At 37.4% G+C, this 10,087-nt stretch overlaps 1 protein-coding gene across 3 annotated transcripts in view; it reads right to left on the minus strand.

Moving 5' to 3' along the window:
- LOC307157242 (NLR family CARD domain-containing protein 3-like) overlaps positions 1-3,046 on the minus strand; it is a gene marked incomplete at its 3' end in the record, with an annotated part of 47,403 nt that extends 44,357 nt beyond the window's left edge. For all 3 annotated transcript variants that reach the window (XM_079869100.1, XM_079869099.1, XM_079869101.1), the window contains exons 1-3: positions 2,847-3,046; positions 759-1,043; positions 558-650 (exon numbers count right to left, since the gene is read on the minus strand). In XM_079869100.1, the coding sequence (XP_079725226.1) occupies positions 558-650; positions 759-1,023 (358 nt within the window). In that variant the 5' untranslated portion in view covers positions 1,024-1,043; positions 2,847-3,046. The remainder of the gene's footprint in view (positions 1-557; positions 651-758; positions 1,044-2,846) is intronic.
- Between the last annotated feature and the right edge of the window lie 7,041 nt (positions 3,047-10,087).

Raw genomic sequence — 10,087 nt, forward strand, 5'->3', positions numbered from 1 at the left:
CTTAAAGGAATAGTTCACTTAAAAATGAAAATTCTGTCAACCTTTACTCACCCTCAAATTGTTTCAAACCTGTATGAATGTATTTTTTTCTACTATGGAAGTCAATGGGTTTGGGTCATCAACTGTTTGGTTACCGACATTCTTCAAAATATCTTCCTTTGTGTTCAGGAGAAGAAAGAAATTCATACAGGTTTGAAACCACTTGAGGGTGAATAAATGACAGAATTATCCTTTTTAAGTAAACTATTCCTTTAAGGCCATGCTGACCAAAATTATCTTATTTATTTAAGATTTTTGATCAAACCATTGACATCTAGCACACCAAACAAGACATGAGATTGTATTAGAGTTAGCTGCATATGTAGAAGTTGCTTGTAGAAGTTTTAATTAAGGGTTTAAGGCTTATGTAAACCATTTAACCATTTGTAAAAAATGACTAGGCAGTCTGTTATAATAAATGTACTTGAATAAGATCTGCTGCTGTTCTTCTTGGACCTGTAATTGTTGCTTGCTGTTATATTTTCTCTTGTTTCGATGTACAGACAGGGATTATTTACCCCTAATCTCTTCTGAATGAGCTCCACCAGCTGCAGATGTCTTCATATTGCCTTCAGCCTGACTTGAGTGTGTGTGAGAGAGAGGATCACTCACTGGGAAACATGAGTCACACAAACACATCAGCAAGAGCAAAGTTTATGTCAAACAATTACATTGGTAAACGATCAATCACATTACAGTCACAGTGAACTAAATGTTACCTTGCTTGTGACTGTTCTCCAGCTGATCAGCCAGATCGTTCTGGTTCATCTTCCTCAGGATCTTTACCATGTTATTCACAGCTTCTTCTGGTCCAAAACATGCTACCATCTTATCCACTGTGTCTAAGATATCTGCATTCTCCATTTCAGACTTTGATATACACTCATGATCTTTCCCTAAGTGCCACTTAAACTTCTTCCATTCAGCTTCTACTAGTTCATTTAGTGATTTCTCAAGCAGATCTTCAACTTTAACAGATGCCATCGCCCTTCACAGATTCACAGCTGCGGGATAAAAAGAAAAAGATCTAAAGTAGTTTCACTCTTAACATGTTGACCTAAGTGCTCAAATGTTATATGGATTATGAAATGAAGCTGTGATCGGATCAGGACTCTCATCCAAACTCATCTGTTAAAGGGGTCCTATAATGCTCCTTTATGCATGGCATCTATCTGAAACATGCTGGCAATGAATACCCTAGCAACAAAATATTTAGCACAAGTTTCACCATGTAATTTCCAAAAGTCATTGTGAAAATCTATTTCTTTACCACTTCATATTCTCTGTTTAAAATTTTTCCCTTTTACACTTTTGCCATTTGTTGTCTCAACATTAAGGCAGTCTATGTCAAAGATGTTTGACATAATCCTCTCCTCTGACATTACTCACATTGCCAGTAATAGAAGCCAAATAACATCCTTAAAATCCCTTACAAGGAATAGATAAGCTTTGTTACCACAAACAAAGTGTGTGTCATCAACAATGAGTGTTTCGATTTCTCATTGTTAGAGTTTTGTCACATCTGGAAAATTCACACATCTGGCTTAGTCTTGCTCACTACATTCTTCCCTTCAAGGCACCAGGAAGAATTCACTTATTGTGAATTGGCAGGGCTGTCCATCACCAAATTACACAAACATCTCATTAAAATGTCTACAAAACTATAAAACTGATCTGAGATCAGGTAAAAACCCTAAACACTGGTTTACTGGGATTGGCCCCCAACAGCGAACCTTTGAAATGTCGAAACATTTGGAAACAGTAGTGACGTAACAAAGCCTTTTTTTTTTTTTACAGAATTCACGTGACGAAAGCGGCCATCACTAGTGAAGACAAACATTTGATTGAACAAGATCCAAACTGGAGTATAAAGTCAGTATCTCGGTGCTCTTTGATGCGGGATAGTTCAACTTGCAAAAATCATATAAGGCCAAGGCACTCGAGAATTTAGAAAAAATAAAAGCCTTTATTCATGGCTATAACATTTTTATGAACATTCATATATCCGCACAGCAAGTGTGTGTGAGGATCACATACCAAGGACAAGGAGAGGAGTGAGAGGAGTTAGTTTTAACCACAGAGGAATGTGAATGCAATCTAGCATAGTTTCCACTGATGCATATGTTGACTGAAGTATTCTCTTTAAGGAATGAGGATTGTGTAGCATGAAATATACATTCAATTTAAAACATGAACATGTTTCTCTACCTTGTAAAGATAATGTAAGTTCCTTTGGTCAGGATATAAATGCCCAACCTTTGTGTATTGATGAATGAAGACCATCTCTCCAGTAAATAGTTTTTCTCTACTATGTCTTGAAATAAAATAATAAATAAGAGATCTCATGGCATCTCATGGTGTTCGCTTCTGTGATTCAGGGAGAAAAGCTTAATTCCAAGTCTAGACTAGGGCCAGTGCTGCCAACTCTCAGACATTCAGTGTGAGACTCACGCTATTGACACTGTTCTCACACTTACTCACATTACACAACCATATTCTCATGCAGTGAAAAATCACAGAGCAAAGACACTGATTCTGACATACAAGAGCAGATTACTATGATATGAAAAAGTCTCAGCTTTCAAATTCTGTCAATTTAATAAATCATCTGTCAAACAATAAATACCGCTCTATAATTCTCACACCAAGCTAAACTCAAAAGTTGGCAGCCCTGCAAGTGCTAAGCAATAAAAAAATTGTATAAACAACGTGTCAATGCTGTTTATTAAGTCTAGATCAATGTGAATGGATACATGACACTTTTAAATCTATATCTATCAGTATTTTAGAAAGTAATATTTACTAACCATGAATAATGACGATGTGGTGTTGCTTGTTCCTCCACTGAACTTGAACTGTCTTGAGCAGAAGTTACTTTGAAACTCCTTTATACGTGCATTTTCATAAAGGACTGTGGAGTTGTTTTCTCCTGAACTCAAACCTGTTAAACCAGAACTTTTTCAGTAGACGTTCTTTACACGCCTGGACTTGTGACATTGCCTTCTAAGCTTTTCCCGGTATTTTTTTTCTCTTTTTTTTCTTTTTTTCTCTGTGGCCTGATTTCAAAGCCCTTGGAGATCTTCCTGATCCTCATTATTGATCTCCACTGTTACAGCAGTGTCAGCTTGACAGATGTCATTGTTCTCAATGGCATCTTCAGTCAGGGTGGCATTGCTGTAACCAGCGGCAGATTTCATGCTAAGGTGGCATTTGTCAACTGGGGAATCCTCTTTATTTTCCCCTGACACTTTGCACAACAAAAGTGAGGAGCCACTCAACTCTGTTTTATTACTTCTAAAAACTTGAGTCTTACCTTATTTTTCAAAACTTTTGCGAGTTCAGAAAAACTTTTCCTGTTAAGTCAGTGTTTCAGACAGCTCTGTACGTTAACAATGGAGCGGTTCAAGTTTTATTTTGAACTTGGACTTAAATCGATCTCCATGAGACCGTCTGCAAAGTGCAAATATTAGTCATTAACTTCAATGTTACAAACTGTAGTGTCACCAAATTCAGTTTACACATGGTCATACTACAACACTTAGTTTGATAAAATGTGCTTAAAAAACTTGTGCAGTAGAGAGGAGGCACAGGTAAACGAAGCTTACACTCTTTCACTGTATTGTATTTCAGTATCTAATCATTGTCAAAACAATACGTGTTTTACCATATGAAGGTGTTTAGGCATGTCTCCATACAAAAATAATAAATTATATATATATATATATATATATATATATATATATATATATATATATAAATAATATATATATTAGGGTTGCCAGCTGTCCCGAATCAGTCGGGACGTCCCGTTTTATTTACGTTTAATTTATTTGTCCCGTACTGGTCCCGATTAAATAGACTGCTACGCTGATCTAACCACTGACTGATACAACAGCAACACGACACTTGAGAATGAGCACGACACCGCATCATCCAATCACAGCTCACGCGCATCAGACCATATGAATAACAAACTCTAAATTGAGAATTAATTATTCTTTTGGGACAAATTATTGTTTGATTTGCGAACAGAATCCTCTGCTGTCTGGTCGCTCCCGGTTCGATCCAGAGATTTCGGACTCGCGCTAACGGCAAATCCCTTTCACTGTCCAGCCGGCAGGGGCGGAGTGGGACCAAAAAATCTACCGGGAAATTTCGTAGACCACCGGCCCTCTGGGCAGATTTAAGCGAAATCTAAAATTACAATAAAATGACTGTACAACGTGAAATGCCAAGTGTAATTATTATTATTTAAAAGATCTTGAAGTCAACAACAACAACATACAATTGTAGTGTTTTGAGTTTTGTGATCATTCCAGCAAACTTTGTCATCCCATCCAGAAATAAATTGAATCTATTTCTATTTAATTTTGTGTGTCTGCGCACATATTGTTGTTCATATCCTATATAGAATATAGGAAAAATGTTTTATAATTTTTGTTTTAAAATATTGTAATGAGTTTTATGGCTGAGTGACGTCATTTCCAATCGTCCAATCGCGTCTCGCTCAAAGCTTAGAACAGCTTTGGATTTGAGCGAGACAGGTGTGTTGCAAATGAGCTCCGAAGTAAAATGTGTAAATATAATAGATTAAGTCAAGATTTTGATCAATATCGGTGGATGACATGTTTTAATGCTGGACTGAGTTACTTGATGTGTATTCTGGGTTTTGTGTTAATGAGTTACTTGATGTGTTGGTTCAAGTTGGCGTCCGCGCCATTTTGAACATTGGGTTTCTATTAATATGGTTCTTAAATATAATTAAAAGGGTGGATTACGCTCTTAAAGTATATTGTCTTTATATGTCAAAAATGGTGTATTTGTAGTCACGTGTGTACTTGAAATAGTGAAGCAGATGCACTTACAGTGTTAATGGGGGCAGGGGTTCACTTTTCTATCTTCTCACACTCCTCACAGAGACCACAGAACTGAGAGTGTGTTATTGATGAATAATTCCTGTCCTGTCTTTAATAAACTGCAGGTATGTCACATTGCAATAAAATGATTACCACTATACGATCATATGTCATTGTAATGCTAGATTGAAACATACTTTTATATATTTTCAAAGTGTCAAATAGTATATACATATATATTGAACATTTATTATATCTATTTATCTGATTGAATGTGTGTCTAAGATGTGTTTATTTGTGATGCATGTTGTGAAAGGAAACGAACGAAAAGAGACATTGTAAAAAAAGTTTTATTAGTAAATGTTGTTTAGAACAGCTTTGGATTTGAGTGAGACAGAGACCACAGACCTGAAAGTGTGTTATTGATGAATAATTCTTGTCCTGTCTTTAATAAACTGCAGACGTGATCCCCCGAAGAGCCTGGTGTCAGTGGTTTATTTGTGGTGCTGGGTGAGATCCGCTACACAATAATAACAGAAAAAGAGAGCTGCTCAATAGTAAACCATTTATTTTTGTCTCATATTTACCACCAAGCTACTTTCAAATTTCACAGGCTTTTGGCTGGCTGGTTGCTGGTGCTCTTTCCCATCTGTGCCTAGCTGTGACACTTTGCTCGTTGATGGCCGGAACATGTCCGTTATTTTGGAGCATTTTGCTGCCTCCTCCTCCATAATTTTTCGCCTTTTGAGTCTGACCTTCTCAGCGCCACCTTTCCTTTTTTTTTTGTCTTTCCATCATTTGGGGCTGTTTACACCTGGCCACTTCATTTGTTTTCTCAGATCAGATAGCTGTCTGATTTATCAAAACGATTCCATTTACACCTGGTCACATAAATGTGTTTTTGCAAAACGGATTTAAATCCGATCTTCAATTCCCGCGCTACATGCAGATTTAATGGAGTGCACATCAACGAAAGCAACAGATATTAACTGCATTTTATTGATCATCAGCTAAAATTTCAAAATCAAAGACCGCAATAAGAGAGAGTGGCAATAGTCCTTGTAAGATCATTTCAGTTCTTTACTTTTAATGAAGATGATTGTGTTAAGCGTCTGCGACTTACTTTCACTTTGATTCACTTAGTTTGCATGTTGGCTTGATGCTCAGCTGCAATCGGATTCGGATTCAAATCCATCTAGAATGCGTTTCGGAGGGCATTTACACCTGTTTTTTCACGATCGGATAGCTATTCGATCACAGAAAACACATTAAATGGCCAGGTGTAAACAGCCCACTCACTCATACACTGTCTGTTAACGTTAGACTTCCAAAACGTTACGAGAAAAAGAAAAGAAAAAAGGAGGTGTTCGATTACATCGACAGGCTATGCCATTTGGGGAGGGGCCGCTCACTGATCCCCCTATATTTCTGAAAATCCTAGACATGGTTGGACCTGCCCTTCGTTAGTGCTTTCTGATTAGCCTGTGTTTCTATTGAAATAAGAGGCTGCTGCGGCCCGCCGAACGGGTTGAGCAGAGAGGCTGCACAGTTTGACCGGATGGTGTTGCTAAGAACTTGCAATGTATTGCATAACTATTATCAGACCCTCGTGGCCTCAAAACACTACCGGCCCACCGGGAAAAGTCCCAACTCTCCCGATTGCCACTCTGCCCCTGCCGGCCGGGTTTCGTTTTCGGCAAATCAGTTTTGGTGAATACAAAAAACGTGATTATTGTTCATGAATCCAACATCCAGCCATGCAAGAAAACATGAAAACTTCCTGAGGGAAAAGTATGCTATTACTTTCTTTAATTTCTTTAAAATGTAACCTAGTGTATAATGTTACAAAAGCTTTCTATTTCAGATAAATGCTATTATTTTGAACTATGGTTTGTGTGTAATGTGACTTTTTTGTGTGACCTTAAAATTCATTTTAGAATTAAATTGTACATAAATAGGTTAAGCAAAACAAATGTGTTTATATCTGAGAAAATTTTAAACACATACGAACCTGAAATGTGTGAGATATTCTGAGTGTCTCTTATTTTCCTGTAAAGAACCACGATTGTCCCGCATTTTTCTTTTCTGAAGTTGGCAACCCTTAGAAATATGTATATATATATTTTCAGTTTTACGTTGAAATAATTTATGTGCATTTTATTTCTCTCCGAATTGACTGTTTGTGTGTGCCTGTAAGTCTACAAGCTGAGATGAGGAAACTCCTCCCCGCGAGTAAATATTCAATTACTATGCTCTAAAGTTAGGGGGCGCTTAACCATCATTCCACACTTTAACATGGCGAGCGGCGGTGAAGTGAGGCTACAGTATGAGGAAGCGCCGGCGTCTTTCAAATCCGTGGTGTGGGGACATTCCGGTTTTGCCGTTGAGTATAATGCAGAGGAAGAAAAAAAACGGTAAACTGTGTGCAAGCATTGTTTTACATGTGTAGCCTACTCAAACGGAAACACTTCCAACATGACTGCACATCTGCGGCACCATGACCCAGCAATATCACTGTCTGAAGGCAGGATAGCAGAGCAGGTAATAAAGTCCTCCAAAAAACAACAGTCCCTCGCTGAATCCTTCCAGCATACATACCCAACTGGTTCCGAGAGACATAAAAATAACAAAGGCAGTGGGGGTGTTCATTGCCAAAGATTTGCAGCCGTTTTCGGTGATTGGAGATGCAGGCTTTTGTCATCTTTTAAAAGCACTCGATCTGCGTTACAGACTACTGTCTCACACTTTTTTCAGCACCGAGATAATTCCCGACCTCTATGAAAAGACATGCAACCTCGCCTTGCTGCAGAGAATGTTGACAGGCTTATCTTTTTACAGAAGAACCTCAAAATACAGGAATAGATAGATGACCTAAGTGAAATTGCACTTTACATTCTGAATGAGGGATACTGTACTGGAGTACTGTTAAGTTTAATTAACCCTCTGGGGTCTAAGGTGTTTTTGGGGTCCTTGAGATGTTCTGACATGCCCTGACATTTTTGCTTTTTTCAGTTGCTTATAAACATATTAATGAAAAAAAAAAAATACACACTATTTAGCACAAACAGGGCTACCATGAAATGTGAGCAACAAGAATGTACATGTCTGCATTTTTGAGAGAATAATGTTTATGCGTGGTTATTGAAAAAACTAAAAACTAAAGTTTCTGAAATAAGGCCATAAAACACATTCTAAACATGTGCCAATAAGACTTTTGTCTAAAAGATGTCATCGCCTAGTGTTTTTTCTTCAAAATGATGTGAAAATCACCCTGCCTTATCATTCACATAACACAATACATTGATTTGAATTTTTTTTTTAGAATTAAATTGTACATAAATAGGTTAAGCAAAACAAATGTGGCAGTTTCTGGTCTCATTGACTTCCATAGTATATTTTTTTCCTACTATGGAAGTCAATGGGACCCAGAAACTGTCTGGTTACTGACATTCTTCTAAATATCTTCCTTTCTGTTCAGCAGAAGACAGAAATGCATACAGGTTTGAAACAACATGTGGGTGAGTATATGATGACAGAATTTTCATTTTAAAGTGGAGTATTCCTTCAAGATACACATCTGAACACCAACATTCATATGTTCCAGTCAGAATAATGAATCTAGTACTTGTTGCTGCTATAACATCTTTTGTGGCTATATTTTTTACTTGCTTTTTTGTAACTGCATGGATATACTTATATTTAGATGTGAGCATTAGTGAGTTAAGACACTGATGTAGGGTGATGGACTCAGGCTGGCGGTCTGCATCAAGATGTGTTCTCTGTAATTAATAGAATAGACAAACATGTTAATTAAAAGGGGGTGTCCCTAAACATTTGGCTTTAAATTCAAATTTCTTAACTATTATTGTAAACTATAGGAGTCAGTTGTAGCCTATAGGCATCATAAGCCTACTATAATATTGAAGGTACAAATTAACTGATTTATATACAAACAATTAAAATTGTTTGTATAAAAAATTATTTTTATTTTTTATAAAAATAATAATAAAGTTATATGAAATTATATACAAATTTAAATGGTGGCTGTCATAAACTTTCCAGATTTATTCAAACATGCATTAAATATTGAAGAACATTAAAAATTATAATGAATATGTAATATGGTATTATTAAGATGGAAGAGAAGATGATGTGCTGCTGCTTCTCTTAAGCTGAGCTCAGCTGCGCCAGAGCGATCTAAAGCCACAGCGCCTAAATGGTAATTATGTTTTTGAATATCGTAAGAAAATGGATGTAATTTGAAATCTGAGACTTTGGGCCCTATTTTAACGATCTGAAACGCAAGTGTCAAAGCGCAAAGCGCAAGTAACTTTGTGGGCGGGTCTTGGCGCTGTTGCTATTTTCCCGGCGGGATAAATGACTCTTGCGCCAGGCGCAAATCTAAAATGGGTTGGTCTGAAGTAGCTTCATTATTCATAGGTGTGGTTTGGGCGTAACGTGAAATAAACCAATCAGAGCGTCATCTCACATTCCCTTTAATAGGGAATTCCTATTATAACGGCGGATTTGCCAGGCGTGCGCCAGGAGCGATTCACAGCCAAGGAGAGCAACACTCTCGTCAGGGACGTTGGTGATGGAGAAACCCACCCAAATTAACTTCGGTTAAAAAGGCGTATGATAATTTGGGTAAATGTGTAAGCTAGATGTATGCTTTTATAATAAATTGTATATCTATCTATCTATCTATCTATCTATCTATCTATCTATCTATCTATCTATCTATCTATCGTAATAATGTATAATTTGCAAAAATTAAAACTGCTGCTTCTGTGTAGATGAGAGAATCAAAGTGTATGCGCGTTGTGCACACGCTACATTGATTATGGCCAAGCATGCGCCCTTAAAATAGCATATGACTAACATGCGCAACTGACTTTAAACCATTTTTTCCTGGTTAGTGGCGCAACTGTTTTCTAAACCTGCAAAATAGCACGAAGGAACGTTTGCGCTGGAACACGCCTCCTTTTTTGCGCTGAACCGCCCAGGGAGCGCAAGTTCATTCCCTAGTTTAGCGACGTGCTTCTGTGGAGGAAAAAACGCGCTTTGCGCGGGTGCAAAATAGGAATGATATATGCGTCGGTGTACAAAGTCAATTGCGCTGGGTGCAAGATAGGGCCCTTTGTTTCATATCAATAATAACAAAGCACAAAGATTATTGCAATTTATTGGAT

This window comes from Squalius cephalus (assembly GCF_949319135.1).
Source record: "Squalius cephalus genome assembly, chromosome: 4".
In the NCBI taxonomy this organism is placed as follows: Eukaryota; Metazoa; Chordata; class Actinopteri; order Cypriniformes; family Leuciscidae; genus Squalius; species Squalius cephalus.